Here is a 26,320-nt window from a genome sequence, read left to right on the forward strand (position 1 = left end):
AATAATGTTGCAATGATATGAGTGCAAATACCCTTTCGATATAAAAGCTAAAAATTGAACTACCATATGATCCCAGTAATCCCATTTCTTTATATATATCTAAAGTATATTTAAATATTTTTAAATCAATTAAAATATTTGCTTTAAGATTTCTTCTCCAATTCATGACTTATTTAGTACTATCTTTAAAAATCAAAATTTGAGAACTTCTTTCTAATCTTTTTTTGTCCATTTCTAATAATTCTGTTTGTATTAGAGAATATTCTCTCATTTCAATCTTTTGAAATTTGTTGAGAAGTGCCTTATAACTTAGTATATGTTTAGGTTTTTAAAAATATTCTGTATGTGCTTGAAAATGACTTATACAACTGTTGAGTGCAGTTTTCTTTTTTACTGTGTCATGCAAATTTCTTATGCCTATATTTGTATGGGAAAAAGTTAACATAGCAAGCCTAACCTTTGGCTGGCATCTGGGAATTTGGCTTTTGTAATGCTCCCCATTGTCCTAACTGATAGGCAGTTTTCTATGCCTGAAGCACTGAACCCTGCTTTATTAGCTTGTCTATTCAGTTTGTACAAACATTGTGACTGATGATGAACATGTACCGTGGGATTCTAGAATTTTGGTTATTGTGGCTGGTCACACTTTCAGAGGGTGCCTGCATGACTGGCTTACCAATAAAAGTTTTGGACTCAGTCTCAACTGGGTTTTCCTGGGCTAAAATGCTAAGTATTTTTTGATTTAAATAAGAGGTATGGTCTGTGTGATCCCTACTCCTGAGAAAGGAGAAGTCTGGAAAACTGCTTGTAGATTCCTCTGGATTCTGCTTAGTATATCTTTTTCTCTAGCTGATTTGGCTGTGTATTCTTTCACTGCAACAAACCATAGCCATTAGTGCAACTGTCTTTGACATTTGTGAATTCTTCTAGTGAATTACTGAATGTGGTGGTCATGGGACCTCCCCCCATTAAGCAGTCCTGGTATATTTTTTTTCTATTATTTTTGGACAGATGTGTGATTGAATCTTGCATTGAGATTTTGAAATTGTCTATTTCCCTCTGTGGGGAGAACTATGAAACACTGAGGAAGGAAATAGCAGAGGACGTAAACAGATGGAAAAGCATACCATGCTCATGGATTGGCAGAGTCAACATTGTTAAAATGTCTATACTGCCCAAAACGATCTACAGATTCAATTCAGTGTAATCCCTATTAAAATTGCGCAATTTCTCTAGGAATACTTCTGGTACTATTTTGAATAGACATGGCAAGAATCAACATCCTAGACTTGTTCCTGATATTTTATTTTTTTCATGATTTAATATGGTGTTAGCTCTGGGAATTTCATATATATCCTTTATTATGTTGAGATAATTTCTTTCTATTCCTTGTTTGTTGAGAGCATTTATCATAAAAGGACATTTAATTTTGTCAAATGCTTTTTTAAACCTCAATTTAGGTAATTATTTAGTGCTTATCCTTCATTCTGTTAATGTGGTGTATCACATAAATTGATTTTTGTATGTTGAACCATCCATGTGGCAGGGATAAATCTCACTTGGTTTTGGTGCTTTTAATGTGCTTTCAGTTTGCTAGCATTTTTTGAGGTATTTTGTGTATATATTCGTCCTGGATATTGGCCTGTAGTTATCTTTTCTTGTGGTGCCTTTGCTGGCCTCAGTTTTAGAGTAATTTTGGCTTCATAAAATGAATTTGAGTGTTTTGTCCTCTTCAGTTCTTTGGAAGAGATTGTGAAGGACTGGTATTCATTCTTTAAATATCTGGTAGAATTCACCAGGGAAGCATTTAGTCCTGGGCTTTTTTCTTTGTTGGGAACTTTTTGATTATTGATTCAGTCTTCCTGCTAATTATATTTTTGTTCATAATTTCCTGTTTCCTCATCATTTAGTGTTGGTAGGTTGTATATTTCTGGAAACTTATCCACTTATTTTAAGTTTTTAAATTTGTTGATCCTTTTTACTTTTGTGACATCAGTTATAATGTCTTAGCTCCATTTCTGATGTTTTAAAAATTTGAGTCTTTTCTCTTTTTTCTTAGCAAAAATGTCAATTTAATCTTTTCAAGAAACCAACTCTTAGCTTCATTTTTTTCTTATTGGTTTTCTATTCTCTCTTTTATTTAAATTCACTCTAATTTTTATTATTTCTATTCTTTGGCTAAATTTAAGCTTAGTTTGTTCTTCTTTATCCACATTTTTAAGGTGTTAAAGTTAGGTTGCTTATTTGAGATCTTTGTTATTTTTTGATGTAGGCATTTGTCACTAAATATTTCCCTCTTAGTACTATTTTTGCTGCATCTCATAAGTTTGCATATTCTGTGTTTTTGTTTTCATTTGTCTCAAAACATGTTCTAATTTTTTTTTCTTATTTATTTTTGTTACCTATTGGGTGCTCAAGAGTATGTTGCTTAATTTTAAACTTAATTTAAATTAATTAAGAATTGTTATATTACCTAACATGGCCTATCCCGGGTAATGTTCTGCTTGCACTTGAATAGCGTATATACTTTGGAGCTTTTCGGTGGAATGTTGTGTGTGTGTCTGTTAAGTCTGTTTGGTCTTTAGTGTTGTTGAAATGTGTTGTATCCTTATTGCTTTTGTGTCTGGATGTTGTATCTATTATTGAACGTGGAATATTGAAGCCTCCTACTGCTATTGCTTTGTTGTCCATTTGTCCTTTTCAGACCTGCCAATATTTGCTTTAAATATTTAGGTAATCTGGAATTAGGTATATATATAATTGTAATATTTTCTTTTTATCATTATGTAATGTTCTTTTTCTTTTGTGACAGTTTTTGTCTGAAAGTCCATTTTTTTTCCTTGTCAAAGTGTAGCCACTCCTGCTTTCCTTTGGTTACAATTTTCATGGAATAACTTTTTTCATCTTTTCACTTCAGCCTATATGTGTCCTTAAATCTGAAGTGAGTCTCTTTTTGACAGCATATAATTTATAGTTGTATGTTGTATTTTTATCCATTCAGCTACTCCAGGTTTTTTGATTGGGGAAGTTTAATTCATTTACATTTAAAGTAATTATTGATAAGGAAGGACTTACTATTGCCATTTTGTTAATTGTTTTTTGTCTGTCTTGTAGTTCTTTTGTCACTGCTTTCTTCACTTATTTTTCTTTGTGCTTCATTGACTTTTTTGGATTGATATGATTTCATTCCTTTCTATTTGTGTTTTCTGAATCTTCAATACGTACTTTCGTTTTGGTTATTACTGTGGCTTACATAAAACTACTTATAATGATGTCTTTTCAGATGATAACAACTTTATGTCAAATACATAGCAAAACACTATGCTTTTCCATCTGTGCCTCATACATGCTTTATGTTATTGATGTCACAGCTTACATCTTTTTATGTTGTGCCCTGGCTAACATATTTTTATGATTACATTTATTTTTAATACTTTTGTCTTTTATATTAGAATTAAAAGTGATTTACCTAACACTGTTACAGTATTTCAGTATTCTCTGTTTTCTATATATTTATTTTTACCAGCAGGTATTATATTTCCACATGCTTTCATATTGCTGTTTAGCATCTTTTTGTTTCAACTTGAAGAACTATCTTTAGCATTTCTAGCAAAGCCAAGTCCAGATTTAGTGATGATGAACTCTCTCTGCTTTTGGTTGCCTAAGAAAGTCTTTATCTCTCCTTCATTTTGAAGTTCCTTGTTACCAGGCACAGTATTCTTTGTTGGCATTTTTTTTTCTTTCATCATTTTGAACATATCATCTCTCTTCTTCTATTTTGATTGTTGTTCTAAAATAATGTAATCCTTTTGGTCCTTGTAAAATGTCTCATAATGAACAGACCACATAATTATAATTATAATTGCAATCCCCTTCACATTACTTTTGTGTCCTTAATTCCGTGGAGAGGGTAAATCTAATATAACTTCAAATTCATATTATATGTCACAATAACTGCAAATTTAACTTGCTTAGTCATACAGATAAAATTTCTCTCTATATTTTTATTTCTAGGAAAAGGAGCTGACATGGACAGCATTAAAACAAATGCTGGATTTTACATGTGGATTTTTAAATTGAAAGTTGACATGCACAGCTAATAGTCTTATTTATCCTGACCATTAATCTTCCAAGGGTAATTTATTTATAAAATAAATAAATAAATAAATAAATAAATTAATTAATTCATTTTTAAGAATCTCTTTGTCTCCTTCTCTTTTTCCACACACACACACACACACACATTTATCTACATATATAGATGTACTGTGTATTTTATATATGTGTGTGCATATATATCCTTATCATTGAAGGTTTTCAATTTAGAATATTAGCCATTAGAAGGCAATAGTATATACTGTAGTAAAAATGGGCCATCATTAGAAAGGCTGTTTTGTATTTTAATTTTTTAATGGTATCTTTTTATGTAAATCGTGTAGAGTAACCCATACACAATTGAAAACAAAGGTATCAGACTTTGAAAAAAGAAATTGTCAACCACATGCTCCTTACAAATGATACACTTTAAGGATGCAGAAATTTTAATAATGAAAGAATGGAAAGATATGGCTCATGCAAACATTATTTGGTAAAAATCAGGTATAGCTATTCAAAAGAATAATGTGAAACAAATATTTGTATTCCATAATATAGAATAAATCTAAACTATAGTAATAACATGGATGTCTAATCTTAACAATATAACATCAAAATACATGAAGCTCTGACATACAGATCTGTGTTCCATTGGATTTAATTTTTTTATATAGTATAAAATAAGGTTCAACTTCATGTTTTGCATGTGATCCATTTGCCAAAAAGACTGTTTTTTGTCCATTGAATGGGTTAGCACCCACACTGAAAATCAGTAGACTATAGATTATGAGTTTATTTCTGGACTCTGTTCACTTCCATGGAGCTGTATGTCTGTCCCTATGCCCCACCATAGAGTCTGATGACTGTTTCATTGTAGTAGGTTTTGAAATAGGGAAATGTGATACATTCTACTTTGTTCCTTCTTTGTGAGATTGTTTTGGCTATTCTAGGTTCCTTGAAATTCCAGATAAAATTTAGGATCAGGTTTTTCATTTCTGCAAAATTGACGTGAGATTTTGATAGAGATTGCATTGAATCTGAAGATTGCTTTGGTTATACTGCCATCTTAGCAATATTAACTCTTTTATTCATGAATGTGAGATGTCTTTCCATTTACATAGGTCTTCTTTGATGTCTTTCAGCCACACTTTGTACTTTTCAGTGGACAACTCTTGCACCTCCTATGTTAAATTTATTCTTATTTTTTCTTTTTGATGCTCTTGTAAATGGAACTGTTTTCTTAATTTTCTTTTCAGGTTGTTCATTTTAGTACATAGAACTACAGCTAATTTTTGTTTGTTGATCTTGAATTATGCAATTTTGCTGAAATTTTTTAAGCTCTAATACTATTTTTGTGGGTTATTTAGGATTTTTCATTTATAAGATCATATCATTTGTGAATAGATAGAGTTTACATTTTCTTTTCCAATATATATGGATTTTGTTTTTCTTACCTCATTTCCCTGGCTAGAACTTCCAGTACAGTGTTGAACAAAAGTGGTAAAGTGGGCACCCTTGTCTTATTCCTGAGCTTGGAAGCAAAGGTTCCAGTTCTTTCAGCACTGAGTATGATGTTAGTTGTGAGTTTTTCATAAATGCTCATTGTCATGTTTAAGAAATTCCTTCTATTGTTAGTTTACTGAGTGGTTTTTTTTTTAATTGTGGAAAAGGTGTTAGATTTTGTTAAATGCCTTTTATGCATCAATTGAGATGATCTTGTTTTTTTCTTTCCTTCTACTAATGTGATATATTACACTGACTAATTTTCACATGTTGAGCTGTACTTGAATTCCTGGGATAATTTACACAACACTTTGTCTTGGTGTATAATCTTCTTAATATCCTTCTAGGTTTGATTAGTGTTCTGTTGAGAATTTTTGCATCTATAATTCATAAGAGTTATTGTTCTGTAATTTTCTTATGAGGTCTTGGTGTTGAATGTCCAGTTAATACTGATCTCACACAATGAATTAAGAAGTGTCCTTGCCTCTTCTATTTTTTGGAAGTGTTTGTAAAGATGTGATACTAATTATTCTTTAATTGTCTTTAATTCTTTAATTCTATAATTCAGCAGTGAAGACTTCTGGGCTTGAGCTTTTCTTATTGGAGATTTTTGATTATTAATTTCATCTCTTTTATTTATTTATTTATTTAATGAAGTTTGTGATTTATTTTTTTATCTTGTATCTTTTTTTTTTTTTTTGAGACAGAGTCTCGCTCTGTTGCCCGGGCTAGAGTGAGTGCTGTGGCATCAGCAACCTCAAACTTCTGGGCTTAAGCAATCCTCCTGACTCAGCCCCCCTGAGTAGCTGGGACTACAGGCATGCACCACCATGCCTGGCTAATTTTTTCTATATATATTTTTAGTTGGCCAGATAATTTCTTTCTATTTTTAGTAGAGACGGGGTCTGGCTCTTGCTCAGGTTGGTCTCGAACTCCTGACCTGGAGCGATCCACCCACCTCGGCCTCCCAGAGTGCTAGGATTATAGACGCAAGCCACCGCGCCTGGCCTATCTTGTGTTTTGTAATAGATCAGTTCATATTTTCTGTTTCTTCATGATTCGGTTTGGTAGTTTGTTTCTAGGACTTTGTCCATTTCATAAAGGTTATTGAATATGTTAGTGTAAAAATGTTTATAGTCTTCTCTTATAATCCTGTTTCTGTTTATAAGGTTGATAGTGTGGTTCCACTTTAAGTTCTAATTTTAATAATTTGAGATGTTTCTCTCTTTTTTCTTGGTCAGTCTAGCTAAAGTTTTATCCTTTTCTAAGTATGTTTTCAAATGATCAGCTTTTGATTCTCCTGATTGATTTTTTGTTCTCTATTTTATTTATTTCTGCCCTAACCTTTATTAGTCTCTCCTTTTTGCTCTTCCTTTTTTAGTTCTTTAAGGCAGAGAGATAGGTTATTATTTACTCTTTTTTATGTAGTCATTTATAGCTGTGATTTTTTCCCTGAGCACTGTGTTCACAGCATTCGTAAGTTTTAGTGTGTTGTATTTTCATTTTCATTTATCTCTATATATTTTCTAGTTTCTCTTGTAATTTCTTCTTTGGCATAATTGGCAAGAGTGTGTTGTTTAATTTCCACTTATTGTGAATTTTTCAGTTTTCCTCCTCTTCTTGATTTTTAGTCTTACTCTATTGTGTTCAGAGAAAATACTTGGAATAACTTCAGTATTTTTAAATTTGTTGAGACGTTCTTTGCAACCTAACGTATGGTCTACCCTGGAGAATATTCCATGCATACTTAAGAAGAATGGGTCATCTGCTATTGTTGAGTGCAGTGTTCTATACGTGTTATTAAATCTAGTTACTGTGTAGTGTTGTTCAAATCTTCTGTATTCTTATTGATCTTTTGTCTAATTGGCACTGAAATTCCCCACTGTTATTGCGGAAGTGTCTATTTTTCTCTTCAGATTTCATGTCATGTATTTTTGGGTTCTGTTAAGTGGTATTTGTTTATAATTGTTGTATCTTATTGATGAACTGACTCTTCCATCAATATAGAATGCCCTTCTTTGCCTCTGGTAACAATTTTTACTTAAAGTCTGTTTTGTCTGATGGCCACTCAGGCTCTATTTTGATTCCTGTTTACATGAACTATCTTTATATTTTTTCACTTTTAACCTATTTGTGTCTTTAGTCCAAAAGTTTAGTTTTTTTTAGACGGTAAATAATTTGGTCATTCAGTTTGTTTGTTTTATGTTTCTGGCAATATCTTCCTTTTAATAGGAGAGTTTGATCCATTTTTATTTAAAATAGTTACTTCTGAAGGACTTCTGCTATTTTACTATTTGCTTTCTATGTCCTATGATAACTTTTTGTTTGTTTATTTCCTTCTTTTCTGTGTTCTTTTGTGTTTTACTTTCTAGGATATTGCTTTGATTTCCTTCTATTTTTCTTTTTTGTAAATTTTTGCTATTTGGTATGTTTTTGTTATTTTCTTACTAGTTACTGTGAGGATTATATTAGCAGTCTCAAGTATACAAAAATATAGATTGAATAGTACCAAGTTAGCCCCGGCAGTACTCAAATCTCTGCTCTATACAGCTCTGCTTTTCTCTCCTCCTTGTTACGTTGTTGTTGTAAATTACATTTTACACATTGTGTGCTCAATAATATAGATCTATAATTATTTTAGGAATTTGCCTTTTAAATCAAGTGGTAAAGAAAAAGAGGAGTTACAAACCAAAAATAAAATAATACCAGCATTTATGTTTACTTGTGTAGTTATCTTTACCATTGTTCTTTATTTCTCCGTATGACTTTGAGTGTCCTGTCTAGTGTCCTTTCATTTTAATCTGAAGGAGTCCCTTTAGTGTTTTTTGTAGAACAGGAATACTCGCAACAAACTTTCTCAGTTTTTGTTTATCTAGAAAAATCTTGATTCATCCTCCATTGTTGTACTCTGAGGGTTGGAAAGGCTGCATGCACGGGCTGAGCTCCCCACACTCTGGACATATGAGAAAAAGATATGAGGAAATTTTGAAAATGTTCCTCATGCTGCACACAAATCCAGCAATAAAGGGCAAAAACCTCACAGACACTAGAGGTTTAAACACAACTTCTGACCAAACACTGGCTGAATAATAAGCTGCTCTGACCGAGGGGAAGTGGCTCAGAAGCCAGGCCTCCCAGTAAAATCACACACCTTCTTGGGTGTCTGGAAGACGGTGGGTATGATCCAGGGGGCTCCTCTCACGAGGCCCAAGACACATGCAGCAAACGTTGACACACTTGACAGGGGAAATAGACAGCTTTACAAAATAGTTGGAAATTCAGTAGTCCACTTCCACATAATGGAAAGAACAACCAGAGAGAAGATCAATAAAGAAATAGAGAACTTGAACTACATGGCAGATCAGCCCGACAGAGTCATAGAAGGCTCTACCTGTCCAGCAACAACAGAACGCACTTTTTTCTCAAGCACACTTAGAACATGTGCTATGACCATGTTTGTTAGATCACAAAACAAGCTTCAATAAATTTAAAATGTTTAAAATCATACACAGTATCTCCTCTGTCTGCAATGGGACAAAGCTAAACATTAATAATAGAAAGAAAACTGGAAATTCACTAATATGTAGAAATTAAGCAATAAACATGAACAATGAGTCAAAGAAGAAACCACCAAGTAAATTATAAAATATTTGGATATAAATTCAAAGGAAAATATGGCATAGCAGAACTTATGGTGTGGTGGAAAAGCAGTGCTCAGAAAGAAGTATATAGCTGTAAATCATATATTTAAAAAGAGAAGTATCTTCAATCGATAACATTATTTTATACCTTCTGGGGTTAGAAAAGAAGAGCAAATTTAACCTAGACCTAGTAGGAGAAAGGAAATAATAAAGATTAGATTCGGTATAAATAGCAAAGCAACAGACCACAATCAGTAAAACTGCAGGTTGGGTCTTTTGAAAAGACCAATGATAAACATGCAGCAAGACTGACAAAGAAAACAAACCACAGAGACACAAATAGCTGGAATCAGAAATAAAAATGGGGACAAGGCTACCAACCTTAAAGAAATAAAAAAGATTTACAGCTCAATATAATGAAACATTGTTTACCAGCATATTAGACAGCCTAGATACAGTGAAAAAATTCCTAAAGATGCACAAACTAAGACTGAATCAAGAAAATAAAACCAGGATCTGAAGATACCTATTATAAATAAAAAGATTGCTATGGTTTTAATGTGTGGGTCCCTCCAAAATTTGTATGTTAAAACCTAACCTGATGTTTTAGAAGTGGGGCCTTGGGAGATAATTAGGTTGTAATTATATTCACAAGCCACTTCCCTCTCAGGTCCTCTGTCACATAGTCACAAAGCTTCTGCTCTTTCTGCAATGTGAGGATGCTGCAAGAAGTTACCAACCATGAGGAACTAGCCATCACGAGACACCAAATCTTCTGGGTTCATGATCTTGGACTTCTCAGGCTCTAGAAATGTAAGAAACAAATTTTCTAATGTTTACAAATTACCCAGGCTAAGATACTTTGTTATAACAGTCTGAATGGACTGAGATGGAGGTTCAATGAGGAGTTCTAAAAAAGAAAAGAAAAAGAAAAAAACTCCCTCAAAAGGAAAGATCGGTATGAAATGGCTTCACTGATGAATTCTACCAAACATCTAAAGAACTAACACTAATCCTTTTCTAACTCTTCCTAAACATAGAAGAGGGGGCAACACTTTCTAATTCGTTCTATAAGCCCACCATTACCTGGAATCAAAGCCGTATAAATATTTCACAAGGAAAGAAAATGACAGAACAGTATCCCTCATAAACATAGAAGCAAAAATTCTCAACAAAAGTCTGTCAGGCCAAACCTAAGATCACACTGAAAGGATGACAAAGTGGGGTTCACCCCAGGAAAGCATGGATTGTTTAAAATAAGGAAATATTTATTACTTGTATTTAGCAATAAATTCTCAAATGTAACACCAAAAGTATGAGTAAAAAGCAGAAATTGAACATCATCAAAACTGAAAAATCTTGTACACCAAAGACATTATCAATAAAGTGAAATGATACCTACATTAATATAACATTAATGGAACAAAGACAAAAGCACACAGTCATCTCAATTAGTGCAGAAGAGACATCTAACAGATCTGAACACTCTTTCATGATAGAAGCAACTTGGTACTGGCATAAAATGTAACATATAGACAGTGGAGTAGAACTAAGAGTCCAGGAAAAAAAAAAGCAACTTATGCACATACAGCCAATTGATTTTCAGTAAGAATGTCAAGAACATACAATGGGAAAAGAATAGTCCCTTTGACAAATGGTGCTGGGACAACGAGATGTCCACGTGGAAAATAATGAAATATTTGTATACCTCACACCATACATTTGAGTTAATACAAAAATTAACTCAAAATAGATTAGTGACTTAAATATAAGAGGGAAAACTATAACAGTCTTAGAAAAAGTAAGGGCAAAACTTCATGAGCTTATATTTAGCAATAAATTCTCAGATATGATACCAAAAGCATGACGAAAACACATTCTGGGTTTTTTTTTTTATGGTTTCTATTTCTCTGTTGAACTTCTTTTGTTTTGTACATTGTTTTCCCGATTTCATTTAGGCATTTATCTGTATTCTCTTGTAGCTCATTGAATGTCTTCAAGAAAATTATTTTTGATTCTTTGGCAGACAGCTCATAGATTTTCATTTCTTTAGTGTCAGATACTGGTGCTTTAATTTTTTCCTTTGGTGTTGTCATGTTTCCCTGATTGTTCATGATTCTTGTGGCTGTGTGTTAGTGCCTGAACATTTGAGTAAATAGGGATACAGTCTAGTATTTGCAGACTTATTCTGGCAAGGTAAACCCTTCACCCATCAGCCATCCAGAGATTCTGAGCAGGCCATCTGATGGGGTCTGCAGGCAGTCTTGCGGCTGGAGTCCTTGGTCAGGCTGGCTGTGTGCCTGGGTCAGCCGGTGGGCAGGCTTATTACCTTGGGCCTAGAGCTTAGATCCACTGGGCTGGACCAAGAGTTTGGGTCTACTGGGGTGGGTATGAATCTTAAGTCCAACAGGGCTAGCCTGGTGCCAGGATCCCCTGGAGTGGACCTGTGGACTAAGTCTCTGGAAGCAGGTCTGAATCTCAGGTCTGTAAAGGTGTGTCTGGAGCCCAAGGCAATGGGTGTTGAGCTGGCACGGGGTAAGCATGAGCCTGTGTCCTGGTTTCACAGGGGTGTTCCTGAAACCTCATTCCATAGGGCCTGGCCTAGCACCAAAGTGTATTGGGGGTGATCCTGGATCCTAGGGACACTGGAGCCTGAGGCCATGGGGACTGGCCTTACACTTAGGCAAGCTTCATGCTGGGACAGGCCAGTGGCCTGGGTTTGTGGGTGCTGGCTTGGTTCCTGGAGTCACATGTATAATCTAGAGCCTGATGACACAGGATCTGGCCTAGCAGCTCGGTTTGTGGGGTAAGGCCTGGTTCCTGAGTCTGGAGAAGCCAGCCTGGACTCTGGGTCCACAGTGGTGGTCCTGGGGTCTGGGTCCACAGAAGCTGGCCTGGAAGCTGAGTCCATTAGCGCCAGCCAAGTGCTTGAGACCACAGGTGTTAACTGGGCTCTGGTGAGAGGCTGGAGGCTGGGTCTGTGGGTGCTGGCTTGGAAGTTGGGGCTGTAGGGGCTGTTCTGGCACTGGTGCTGGCCTGAAGCCTAGTGCCATGTGAGTTGGCCTCAGCTCTGGGCCAGTCTGGCGCTTTGGGTCAACCAAGACCCTGAGTTCATGTCAAGTGGCCTAGGGCCTAGAACTGCAGGGGTTGGCCTGACATTTGGTGGGCCTGAAACCTATGTCCAAGAGCACTGAGGTGGGGGCTGAGTCTGTACCTGCCAGCATGGTGCCTGGGATGCCACCGTGGGTACCTGAATGGAGCTGGGATCCTTGGGTGTTGACCTGGCACTAGGATCTTCCTGGAGACTGGATTTTCAAAAGCCAGCCTGATGGGTAGGGCTACAAAGATCAGAGGTGTGAAAGTTGCCAGAATCCAAGTGGAGCCAATATGTAAACCCCTAAGTGGAGCTGGGGAAGGCCCTGGAGGGAGGGATTTACCCACATGTGCCCGATAACAGGAACTATCAAAAAAGCCTGAGAAAACCACAACCTTGCCCCAAGACCACCATAACCTTGTACTGAAAGTGTCCCTGCAAGAACATCTGTGCAGCATTTGCCCGTGTAGCATGGAACTGATGCCACCTTTGTTATTGTTTCTTGTGGGCACAGTAGAATCAAAACAACTTATGTAAGCCTCCTGGTTTCCCCTTTAGAAACTTCCCTTTACCTCAACCTCTGTAAACAAGCACACAGCTTACTATGGCACACGTATTTTCATTGCAACGCTACTGCTGAATAAATATCATTTTCTTTTAGAGAGTCTGTCTGTCTGTCTGTTGGTTGGCTTTGACAGTGGGTGCTGCAGCATCCTGAAGCCTGGGGCTGCCGGGCGGGCTGTGCTGGGCTGGGCCTATGTACTGACTCCGTGGGCACAGTCTGGAGCCTGGGGCCACGGGGTCCTGCGTGGCCTTGGATTTTTCCAAGGCAAAGACTGGTGCTCACTTCGCTCTACTTTCCCCACACAGAAGGTGTTTCTCACCGCACTGTGCTGCCTGGAGTTAGGGGTACGGGTGACACAGGTAATGGGAAACTGTCCTTCTTACTCACTTCAATGTATCTTTTCTTATTTCTGTGTTATACTCAGGTGCTATAATCACTCACCTGGTTTCCTTAGCTCTTGTCAAGGTATTTTTGCCTGTGAATCATTGTTCAAATTGCTGTTTCTGTGAGGGGGCAAGTGCTGGAAAGTCTTATTCTACCATCTGGCTGACATCACTCCATCACTCTCCCACGATTGCCTTTTGCATTGTTTTGGTCGTGCTTGTGAGGCCGGGATCCATCTGCTCGATGAATCTGCACAACCTTCCAGATCGCCATCATTACCTTCCCGAACCATCACTATGCCAGATACGGTAACGTATCCACCAGGACAGACTGAGTATAGACAGAAAGACTGCATTTTCCTAATGCACAAGCTATCGCTATAATTATTCAAATTAAAACAAGGAAAAAGGATTGTGAAAAAAGTAGAGCAGAATTTCAGAGACTGTGAGAAAACATAAAATGATCCAATCTACATACGATTTGATTCACAAAATGAGGAAGAGAGGAAGTAAGATAGGGAAAATATATGAAAAGAAAATATTTAAGAGTTTTTAAAAATGGTTAAAGATATAAACTCAGAGACACAGCAAACTTCTCAAATTCTGAGAATGAACACTATAAAGAAATTACACATCTGGGTACATTGTAATCAGATGCTGATAAACAAAGATAAAGAGAAATCATTTAAAACAAGCAGACAAAAAACATCCTGCAGAACAATAGTAAGAATGATGCTAGAAGTAATAGAAATCAGAATCCAACTTTTATTAGACGCAGTGGAAGGCAACAAGCACTGGAATGAAATGTTTAAGGTACTGAAATAAAAATTGTCAAAATAGAATTTATGCCCATCAAAAATGTACTTCAAAAATGAAGACAAAAATAAAAAATAGTATAACTAAAACTGAGAATTTATCTGTATAAGACTTATAAAAATTCATATTTAAATTATTTAAGTAAACCAAATATCAACACATTTTATGAGATACACACATACACGCACACACACACACTCACACTCACACATGCAATCTCTGATACCGTGAAATAGTATTCAACACTAAAAGAAAATAACTCACCAAGTCATGAAAAGACTTGTAGGAACCTTAAATTTCTAAGTGAAAGAAGCCAAACAGAAAAGGGTTCGTACTGATGATTCCAACTATACATTCTGGAAAAGGCAAAACTATGGAAATGGTAAAAAATATCAGTGGTTGCCAGGGGTTCAGAGGGAGAAAGAAAGGGAAGAATAAGTGGGACATAGAGCAAGGAAATTATTTTTATTGATATTACAATGGTAGATACATGTCATTACATGCTTCTCAAAACTCACAGAACGTACAACACAAAGAGTGAACCCTAATGTAAGCTATGGGTTTGGTTATAATGACGTGTCAATGTTGGTTCATCGAGTGTAACAAATGTGCCATATGGACATAGGATGTTGATGGAGGGGCAGGCTGTGTTTGCAGAGGTAGGGCTATGTTGCAAACCGTATTTTCCACTGGATTTTTCTGTGAACCTAGAATAGCCCTAAACACATTAGACATTTATGTATATATGTAAAATGTATCGTTATAAAATAATTATGCTAAATGCATCTTACTGCAATGTTATTACTTCGTTCATGATGTGGTATGCAGAATGCAATATGCTGAAGATGTATAATATAATCTCTAATTACTAAAAAAACAAAAGAACAAGGGTTATATTTAAAAATTAAAGTGAATAGATGAAACGGAATTAAAGTGGCTTCAATTATCCAAAGAACATAAGAAAGTAAAAACAAAAGACCAAAAAGAAAAAAAAAAATCTGATAGAAAAAAATAGAAAACTACTATTAATAGTAGGTGAGGAACATAAACTTAATATAAAAAAATCGGTATTCTGTTCACACACACACACACACACACACACACACACACTTCAAGACATACTTTTAAAGTAAAAGAATTTTAAAATATATCCCAGGCAAATTCTAACCATAAGAAAACAAACCTGGCTATGGAAGTGTGAGACAAAATAAACTTAATTACAAGATGTTAATATAGATAAATAATAAAACTTCATCAAGAAAATAAAATATTCCTAAATGAGTATGTAGAAAATAACATCTTCAAAATTCCTAAATGAGTATGTACAAAATAACATCTTCAAAATACCAGAATTAAAAGTTGATATAACCCAAATAATAGAAAAATCTATTATCTTAGTTGGATATACTGAAAGAATAAACAGACAAAATAATAAGGATATAAAATATTTTAAACTCTATTATCCAACTTGACCTAATTGACATATAAATATGCCAACCCACATCTAAGGATACAACCCACAACTAAACGCTCCACATTCTTTTAAAGTTTACCTAGAATATTCACTATAATGGGCAGTCTAATGGGCAGTGAATCTTCTCTCAGTGAATTTCAATGACTTGAAATCATTCAGAATATAATCTCTGACCACAATAGAATTAAGTTAGATATCAATAAGAAAAAAGTAATTAGAATAATCAAATACATAGAATTTAAATAACATACCACTAAGCACTCAGGCAAAAAAGAAATCATGATGGAAATTACAAAATGTTATACCTTCCACACTAATGAAAATAAAGTATATCCAAATAAAATACATAAAAATACAATGGTAATGAAGTTAAAGCAGGGAATAGATAGAAATTTATAGTTTCAAATGCATATTTTAGACATAAGAAAGGTTTAAAAATGAATAATATAAACTTTCAATCTTAGAAGCTAGAACAAATTACATCCAAAGTAAAAAAAAAAAGGATATGAACACAATAAAAAAATCAAAACAGAAAACAAACACATAATAGAAAAAAATAAAGAAATCCAAAACTGAGTACTTTTAAAAGATAATAAAAACAATAAACTCCAAAAACTACTGACCTTGAATAAAGAAAGAAATCACAAATTATCCATATTGAGAATGAAAAAACATCTACAGATGTTACAGACCTTAAAATGATGACAGAGGAAACGAGGGTGTTTTGAACAATTTTTACCTATACATTTCAACAACTCAGAAGAAATGGACAGATTTCTTAAGAAACAAAACTTTTTCAAACAAATGTAAGGAGAAAGAATATCTAAATATTTTTTAAAAATTAGAACCATTAGTAGATAAGCCATCTCACAAAGAAAACTCCAGATCCTGATTGCTCCAGTTCTAAATGCTATTAATGAAAAACATTAAAAGAAGAAATATTCACAATATTACATTAACTATTTCAAAGAATATAGAAAAGGATGCCATTTCTTTTGTGAGGCCAGCATATCTCTGATACAAAAATTGGCAAGCTCATTACAAGAAAATTACAAATTTCTCATTAATATGGATTTAAAATTTTGCTTAGGAAGAGCAAAATATCGTCAAATCAAACCAGCAAAATATAACATATCATGATCAGATAGCATGTATTCTGGGAATACAAATTTGTTCCAACAGTGGAAAATCAATAATTTTAATTAATAACTAACAAAAAATGTAGAAAACTATATGATCACATCATCTGTGCAGAAAAAGTATATGATAAAATTCAACATCCATGATGAAATACATTCCATGACAATGCAAAAACATTTGGAATAAAATAAAACTTCTGATATGTCTAATTGTATATACAAAAATCTATTAAAAGTGAAAAAGCAAGCCCGAACACACAAGATGTTTGCAATCATTATATCCAACAAAGTAGTCATATCCTGAATACATTAATAGGTTCTAAACATAAGAAAGAGACAAGGCAACCCAGTTAGAAAATTGACCAAAGTCTCAAACAGGCATTTACCAAAGAATCTATATGAAATGGCAATAAACTGCTAATTTTTGCTAAAGTTCATTAACCACCATGAAAATTCAAATTAAAACCAAAATGCAAGACCTCTGCAGGTCCACCAAAATGACCAAAATGAGAGAGAGAGAGAAAGAGAGAGGGGAAACAGGCACGGGCACTGATATGGAGGAACTGGATGGAACTTTGATACACTTCTGGTGGGAGGGTAAATTAGTACCACAATCCTGGAAAACTCTGGAATTACCTACTAAGACATCCCTGTGATCCAGCAACTTCATTCTAGAAATACACCCAATAGAAATCCCTGCGTATGTACACCAAAAGGCATGTACGGGCATTTTTATAGCCAAATATTGTTTTAATAGCTGGAACTATACACAAATCAATGTTCATCAATGGCACAATGGAAAAACAAATGATGTTATATTTATTCAATGTGTAATATACACCAATGAGGAAAACACAAACCTATTGCCATGGATGGACCTTACAATCATCATATTAAAAGAATGCAAACGTGAAAGAGTTCATGGTCGTTGGTTCTATTTGTGCAGAGTCCAAGGGCAGACAAAAACTAACCTGTGGCTGTTAGAGGCCGTGATTGCTGTGGGGCGGGGAGGGGGGCAGGCTGGGGGCTCTGGCTGCTCTACTTGACATCTTCAGCCGGGTACTGATTGCACTGGTTTGTTCACTTGAATGCTGATTGCGCTGTGCATATGTATTACTGATTTTGTGTTCAATGAAAAGTTCATTTAAGAAGTGCTTATGAGTCTTCCTGTTCCTCAGCTGTCTTTTTGCTTCTGACTTTTGGAAGTGATTCTGCTTTTTTTTTTTTTTTTTTTTTTTAAAGCCTCAAATAATCCTCAGGTCTAAGGGAGTCCTTCAGTCTTTGTCCTGCAAGACTGCGACAGACGTGGGGACATGGGGACGTGGGGGCCGGGACCTTCGCGTCCCCGAGTGCGGCACCCACCCTCGCCGCCGCCGGCGCGTCACCCTCCGGCAGGCAGGCGGCCAGGTGGCCGTCACCTCGCGCTCCAACTGCTCCCCAGCGGGCCAACTGCCACTGCCCGGCGGGGACCGGGACGTGGAGCCATGTTGCGTGTCCTGCTTCTGCTGGGCGCGCTCGGCCGGCTCAGCTGGCTCTGGACGGGCCAGAGTAAGTCCCAGACCCTCCTCCTCCCTCCCCGCTCCAGCCTTGGGGAGCCCAGACCGAGGGGGACCCGGGGCTCGGGCCTGCTGACCCGCGGTTATAGCAGATCGTGCCCCCACGCAATGTTCCTGAAGCAATATACCTATTTTCCCTCTAAAACAAAACCAAAACAAGACCAGACAAAAAATCCGCAACTCTTGCAATTCCTGGAAAGAAACGGGAGTTGAGGGTATTTGAAAAGGTGGTAAAACTGAAAGGAGCGGTGGCGTATAGAATACAGAGTATGCATTTAGATGAGAAAACAGTGAAGAAAACTAAAGGCGATTGGGTATTGCTCTCATAAAACATTTTGCAAATTGCAGATTCTGAAAGACTGCTTGTGGAAATTACAGTTCCAGTGAAAACACATTCAGTAGTACGCGAAGAGATTGAAGTGGAGGTAAATAACCGTTAACATTGTTCACGATTTAAAAATTATGTAAATAATTTGACCCTGAGAAATTAACCTGCCATTTTTATCCATGCACAGTTGCTGAATTTTTTTATTTATACTCAATATTTCATGAGTGGAAAAGCCCTTTTGAAAATGAGCCAAGATTTACAATGTTTCATATAAATAAATGATGCAGTGATGCTGGATGTCAAAACTCCCTACAAAAAGTCCCTACTTCTAAATGTTTCCTTCCTGGATGTCTTTGAATAATTACTGGCTTGATCCATTTGGAAATTCTCACTCACCCACCAGGGTATATTTTGGGAAATTTCTTTTGCTGAGTAAGCCTAGAGCTTCCTTATATGGGATAATGATCATCTGACTTAACGATATGTTATATTAATGATTTTTTTCCATCTTGATTGCAAATACGTTAATGATTAAGACTGTTCTTTTCATGTTGTTTTAGTTCATCTTAGTTCAGGATGACTCCCCCCACTTTTTTTCTTTGAATTAAAAAGCTTCTTGTCTTTTTTACTAAATTCTGGAATCATTTCTGAAGAACTGAGATGTTTCTTGAGACATTGTACCTTAATTTTTCTTTTGGTTGGGTAGAAGATATTCTGGTAATTTAAATGCAAATATTTCCTTAGCAACTATCTACTTGTCACCTTAATACTGAGATTACAGGTTAAATTTTTTTAAAGGAATGCATGTCTATTTATAAAACTTTATTTAAATAGAAGAAAACGATGAGGCTTTTAACAGTATTTTAAGAGAGTTTTTTAATTACAAAATTATTATAGAGATACTACCTGAATTAGAAAATAAACAAAGAATCTTGAAACTGGAATCACCTGACTCTATCAATTTTGTTAATGTCAGTATCCCCCTTGTCTAGAATAGTGCAGATATGTAGTAAGGAATTAAGAATATTTTTTGGATCAATGAGGCAATTATACTTACTGATTCAACAAATGCTACAGATATAATATGAAACAATGTTTCTTTAAAATTATTATAATTAATAAATAAAGAATATAAATTATAAGAAGAGAAGATTCAACCTAAAAAGACTAGAAGATCTTTTTAAGTACCTGAATGGAACTTTCAAAAGTGGAAAGTACAGTAAGAAAATATAAAAGTCAAGAATTAACAGTAGATCAGAGATAGCTGAAAAGACTAAATGATGAAACACATAAAAGGCTAAGGGACAAGGAGGGTAGAATTAGAAGCTTAATATAGAATAATTGGCATTCCTGAAGGAGAGAGAAAAATGGGCAAAAAAGGTAATATTGAGCATATATTAACTGAAAAATGATTTCAAAAAATTGAATCTGCCGGTCAGGTATCACCAATCCAAGGCAGAATAAATAAAAGTCAACTAACACCTTGGCATATCAGTGAAATACAGAATATCAAAGCAAATGAAATGCCTTAAAGACAATCATGAATGAAAGAAAGAATATCTGTACTGAAGTGATAAATACACTAAGAGTAGACCTCTCAAAATCAACAGCAGGAATGAGAAAAAGTTGAAATAAGAGCTTCTATTTTCTGACTTTAAATAAATCTGATTATAGAATCATTTACTCAAATAAAATATCCTTCAGAAATTACCATATACTGTATTAACAATTTCAAGATTAAAGGAGGAGAAAATAATTAAAACAATGTACTTCAGTAGGTAGAAATTGAAACTAGGACAAACTAACATATAAGCAGGATTTGTTGAAAAAGTGGTGAATATGTATAACAAAACACATTGAAATATAAAATTGTAATAGTAACCATTAAAATAATAGAAAGAGTATATAAATCTCAATCTAGTAGGGAATAATACTAAAATTTAAATTTAAATTAATTGATATTTAATTAAATTAATTGATTTTAATTAAATATATTAGAAAACAGAGATATTCAGAATTGGATTTAAGAATATGACTATTAGAGACATACCTTAATTATAAAGAAATAAGAAGACTGAACACAAAATAAGAAAAATTACACAAAGCAAACAGTAAACAACACTTAGCTTGTATAGCCATACTTCCATCAAGCAAAAATGGTCTTTAAGGCAACACAGAATAAAAACATAAAAGACTATTAACAGGGATGAAAAAGTGGATATAGTGAGACACAGAGGAGAAATAAATCCAAAGCTATGATGTACAACATGAGTACTATAGTTAATAATGGTGTATTGTATTTAGAATTTTTGCTAAATGAGTAGATTATAGCTGCTCTTGCCACAAGGAGAAAAACATAGTGAAAACATAGTTATGTGAGATAATAGATATGTTAATTTGTTTCACTATAGTAATTATTTTACTATATACATATAACATCGTGTTGTATACCTTAAATATACACAATAAAATTTATTTAAAAACAAATTCAAATACCTTTTAAGAAATATACATAAAGTTGAAATATTGAAAGCTTTCTTTTACAGGTCAAGAAAGAGACAAGGATGCTTACTATTATTTTTTCTGCTTACCATTTTCCTGGAAATAAGCCAATGCAATAAAGAAAGCAAACAACAAAAATATCAAATAGGCATAATAACTGTAGAGGAAAATACAACAGTATCATTATTTTCAGATAAAATAATTGTATGCACAATAAAATTCAAAATAAATTAGAGATAATTAGAATTAATACAATAATTTAGCTAATTCTCTGAAAACAAGATTAAGATACAAAAATCAGGAGTTTTCTATTCTGGCAAACAAAAAATGTGAAACGTAATTTTAAAAAGATATAATTTCTACTACATAAAAATCTAAATGTAAATAAATCTAACAAAGAAAAGAAAAACCTCCTCACTGAGGAAAATAAAACAAGGTGAAAGAAAATAATGAATAGAGGTATTGCGTGTTCTTGGATTGGAAGGTCCAACAATGCAAAGATGTCAAAACTCTGCAAATTGACCTCTAGAGACTAAATTGTCCATTTGTCAGACACTATTTTTTAATCTTCATATTAATAAAATAAATCAATGGGTACTGGAACAAATTTTGTAAAACCTATAAATATTATATATTATATTCTGTTAATTCTTTGCTCTACTATATATATTTATAGTTAGTAATTTAGTTATATTCTGTCTAATTTAAGCATAAGTTTTGCAGTGGCCTCATTCTTTATTAAGCTAACACAATTATTGGATAAAAACAATCCATTTTTAAGATTCTGTTTTAATGGATAAGTTTAAAAATTAACAAATAAGAAATTACACAAGTTCTTTCATCCATTTTTTATTATGAAAGCTGACATTTTAATATAAAATTTTATTAAAATAAATCCACATTAAATTCTAAATTTTTGTCTTTTTATTGTATTATATTTTACAATGTAATTATTAATGTAAAATGGTGGTTATCCTAACATTTTTCTCATTTTTGTTGCATTTTTAATGTATTCTTCTGGCAGGTATCCTACAAAATTGTAATTGAAGGAAAGACATATATTCTGAACCTAATGCAAAAGTAGGTGATCCTCATTATTTTATCAACTATCTTTGTTCTATTTATAATTATTGTTTGTAATTATCTAGAATGTAATTATTTGGCATTCAAAAATGTTCATACTTACTTATTTTTCTTGTATTTATTATTTTACACTTAAAAGTCTATGCAGTAAATATTTATAACTTGAATTCACAGTGTATGTTCCCATCTTCCTGGTTCCCAGTAGCTCCAGATTTCTATTTGGTGATCTAAGAGGTTTCATGGAGGATGAATTTTGATAATTTTATCTTTCTTAAAACATAAATATACCATGGCCTTTTTTTAAGTTTCCTTATCTTCAACTTTTATTTCAAAGATCATAGCAGATTCTTGTTATGTGAGAAGATAGATATGCTAATATCTAATAACATGAATCATGAAAAATTTGTAATTAGTTTACATGCCCTGTTACAATGTATTAAGGACTTAAATTACAATGGTAATTAACCAAACTCAATCCCATGCCAATTGAGGAATTTGAGAAAAACAAGCACAACATACTAAGGAATAAAGACAAGTCAAAATTTAAATGATCCAGGCTGGGCACGGTGGATCACGCCTGTAATCCTAGCACTCTGGGAGGCCGAGGCAGGTGGATCATTTGAGGTCAGGAGTTCGAGACCAGCCTGAGCAAGAGCGAGACCCCGTCTCTACTGAAAATAGAAAGAAATTATATGGACAACTAAAAATATATACAGAAAAAATTAGCCAGGTAGGTGGCGCATGCCTGTAGTCCCACCTACTCGGGAGGCTGAGGCAGGAGGATTGCTTGAGCCCAGGAGTTTGAGGTTGCTTTGAGCTAGGCTGACGCCATGGCACTCTAGCCTGGGCAACAGAGTGAGACTCTGTCTCAAAAAAAAAAAAAAATTTAAATGATCCACTTTTAAGTGATAAGAATAGACTGCTAAAAATAACGAAAGACAGAGCTTGTAAGTGAAATTACCAAATCAATACACAAATAAGAAATACGTCTGCATCATTTCTAGAATTCCTAGCTGCAATCCTAAAATTTTATACATCTTAAACTGTAGAAAATGTTTTCTATAAGATGGATGGTACCAGTTTGAAGCCATGTATAAAAAACTGACTCAAAATTACTTTTTCCTGTAAAACAGAAATGCTGCATTTTTGCAAGATATACATAGGGAAGATCCAGATAGAATCTCACACACAGCTGCCACTTTAGAATGTCAAGTGAAGGGTCTGAGAGAAAGCCAGTGATCAGGACTAAAGCATTTTATGAATAACTTTCTCCATCACAAATATTATATTTATGATTTTTATTATAGATTGAAATGTATAAAGTATAATTGGTTAGAAATATAAGAAGATCATATACCAGTATTATGTTGTTTTGGTTATTATATTAATAACTTAGCACCTTATTTTGAAGTCAGTTAGTCTGACGCCTCGAACTGTGTTTTTCTTGATCAAGTTTGTTTTGGCTATTTGGGTGAATTTAACCAAGGAAGTAAAAGATTCGTACACCGAAAAGTATGAACCGTTGATGAAAGAGTTGAACAAGATACCAAATAAATAGATAATAAGCCATATTCATAGATTGGAAGAATTAATATTCTTAAAATCTCCATAGTACCCAAAACAATCTACAGATTCAATACAATCCCTATCCAAATTCTAATGACGTTTGTTACAGAAATAGAAAAAGTGACCAGGAAATTCATGTGTAACCACTTAACCATATTCTTAAAAGATATTTGCTAGAATAAATTCTGGTATGCCTTTTAAGAAATGTTCTTAGGCCGGGCGCGGTGGCTCACGCCTGTAATCCTAGCCCTCTGGGAGGCCGAGGCGGGTGGATCGCTCAAGGTCAGGAGTTCGAGACCAGTCTGAGTGAGACCCCGTCTCTACTAAAAATAGAAATAAAAATTATCTGGACAACTAAAAATATATACAGAAAAAATTAGCTGGGCATGGTGGCGCATGCCTGTAGTCCCAGCTACTCGGGAGGCTGAGACAGTAGGATTGCTTGAGCCCAGGAGTTTGAGGTTGCTGTGAGCTAGGCTGACGCCACGGCACTCACTCTAGCCCGGGCAACAAAGCGACACTCTGTCTGAAAAAAAAAAAAAAAAAGAAATGTTCTTAGCCTATTTAAAATTATCATTCCATTGTCTTCTGGCTTTTTTCATTTCTGTTGATAAGGTAGCTGTCAGGATTATTTCTGGTTCTTCACAGGTAATGTCTTTCTTTTTTTTCCTCTTGATACTTTGAAGAATTTTGTCTTGCTTTTTGTTAGTCTTCTTTTTCTGATGGTATATATTACATATATATATATATGTAATATATATAGAGTTTTTCCTTGCCTTTACCTACTTGAATTATATACATCTTCTTAATACTGTATCATCAATTTTGAAAAAAAATTTGCTCTGATTTTCAGAGATTTTAAGCTTGGCTCTTCATGCGACTATGAAAAATGGTTTTACAGGGAGAGAAGCTATGTATTTGACATACCTCAAGTGTTTGTTATTTGCATTCAAGTCCTACATTATGATTAGAAATTCTGCTTCTTTCTAAATTTCCTAGCGGTGGCTTTCTCCCTGGGCCAACTGTGGGTATTTGGCTTCCTCCTTTCTTTGCCAAGAAGCAGTGGCCTTAGATCACTAGCTAGTTCTCTTCATAGGTCTTTCAACTCAGAATCTGTGTGTTCTCTGGAGCACCCCCCCCCAACTGTGAGTCATTTTCTTTTTCTAACCATAAGAATGCAAAAACTTTGTTCTGCTTGTCAGTGAATTTTGGTCTGGATCTTTCACCTTTTACTTCAACAAATCTAGACTGCCATGGCAGTCATAAAGCCTTATAGTTACTTGGAAAATTATACGGAGACACATACACCTACCCTTTCTCCTTATGGAGACTTTTTGGCATATTCTTCCCATATTTACAAATAAAATATTTTAATGATTTTAATGTGAGATCACCATATGATTTGTTGTATTTAGGTTATATTAGTTCAATACCTATTGACCATTTGCTATTTTCCAGATATTCTTTTAAGTGCTTGGGATGCATTTGTAAACAAAATAGATACAAATCCCTGACTTTATATTATCATCAGATGAGACTAATAATGATATAATAAATAAACGGAGTAGGAAGAATGTTAGAAGGTGATATATGCTTGGGCAAATACAGAGCAAACTTAGAGTATGGTTTATAAATCGTATGCTTTGGTGATTGAAAAAGCTGAATTTTTAAATAAATTTGTCAAGATAGGCCTCACTGAGATGTTGATATATATGCAAAGACTTGAAGTTGATGAGACAATGAACTATGTTGCGGAAAATCCCAGGAAGGGGCAACAACTGGTGCAAATACCCCAAGGCAAAAGCTTTCCTATTGTCTTTGAAAAACAGTGTGACAATAGAGTGAGTGAAGCAAGATCTCAAAACTAGAAATTTTAAGTAACATTTAAAACAAAATTCATACATTCAGAAAAATCTTTCTGTGTTTCTCTCTCTTTATGCTAAGCTTCCTATCTATAATTAATACAGTAAATATTTTTTCCAAAATAAATGTTTAAGGAACAAATTTGTCCATTAAATACTTTTTAATCTTTATTTTACAGAACATTTTTACCTTATAATTTTAGAGTTTATGGTTATAATGGCACAGAAATTATGAAACCTCTTAAGGAAGAGTTTCAGGTACGTATTTTTATTGTTTGTTTGCTTTTGTCTTGTGAGCTTCTATGGTCACCTTATTTAGGGATCACATGTTATCGGAGTACAAAGGTTGGGGTTATGCTTTGTTTTGGTATTAATTCAGTCATTGCTTTCTGATATATACTGAGTTAACCGTATTAAACAGATGGTTAACCAAATAAGATATGATTGTGATGTTTCTAAACGTTTTGTTTCATGATGATGTAAAGGTATGTGCTTATGTACCTGAGACAATAGAGGTGGGATATGTTGTGAAATACAATGAAAAAATATGATTTGAATCAGGAAAGCTAAATCTGGGAATGAAAGGAGAATTCAAAGTCTTCTCTGAAGTAGACTCAATGACCAAATAAGTACACATGAAATTTCATATTGATTTAGAAGTGTGTGAAATTTTCATATATGTGGAACATTTGGCACTTCATTTAATAATGTCT

At 34.3% G+C, this 26,320-nt stretch overlaps 1 protein-coding gene across 1 annotated transcript in view; it reads left to right on the forward strand.

Annotated features, from left to right (window-relative positions):
- The window catches only part of ADAM2 (ADAM metallopeptidase domain 2), a 125,726-nt gene that overhangs the window by 2,326 nt on the left and 97,080 nt on the right, over positions 1 to 26,320 (forward strand). The window contains exons 3-9 of the mRNA XM_045535373.1: positions 11,498 to 11,774; positions 12,995 to 13,257; positions 17,953 to 18,258; positions 18,467 to 18,533; positions 18,615 to 18,691; positions 22,121 to 22,176; positions 25,787 to 25,865. Coding sequence (XP_045391329.1) covers positions 11,498 to 11,774; positions 12,995 to 13,257; positions 17,953 to 18,258; positions 18,467 to 18,533; positions 18,615 to 18,691; positions 22,121 to 22,176; positions 25,787 to 25,865 — 1,125 coding nt within the window. The remainder of the gene's footprint in view (positions 1 to 11,497; positions 11,775 to 12,994; positions 13,258 to 17,952; positions 18,259 to 18,466; positions 18,534 to 18,614; positions 18,692 to 22,120; positions 22,177 to 25,786; positions 25,866 to 26,320) is intronic.

This window comes from Lemur catta, chromosome 22, assembly GCF_020740605.2.
Source record: "Lemur catta isolate mLemCat1 chromosome 22, mLemCat1.pri, whole genome shotgun sequence".
Taxonomy (NCBI): Eukaryota; Metazoa; Chordata; class Mammalia; order Primates; family Lemuridae; genus Lemur; species Lemur catta.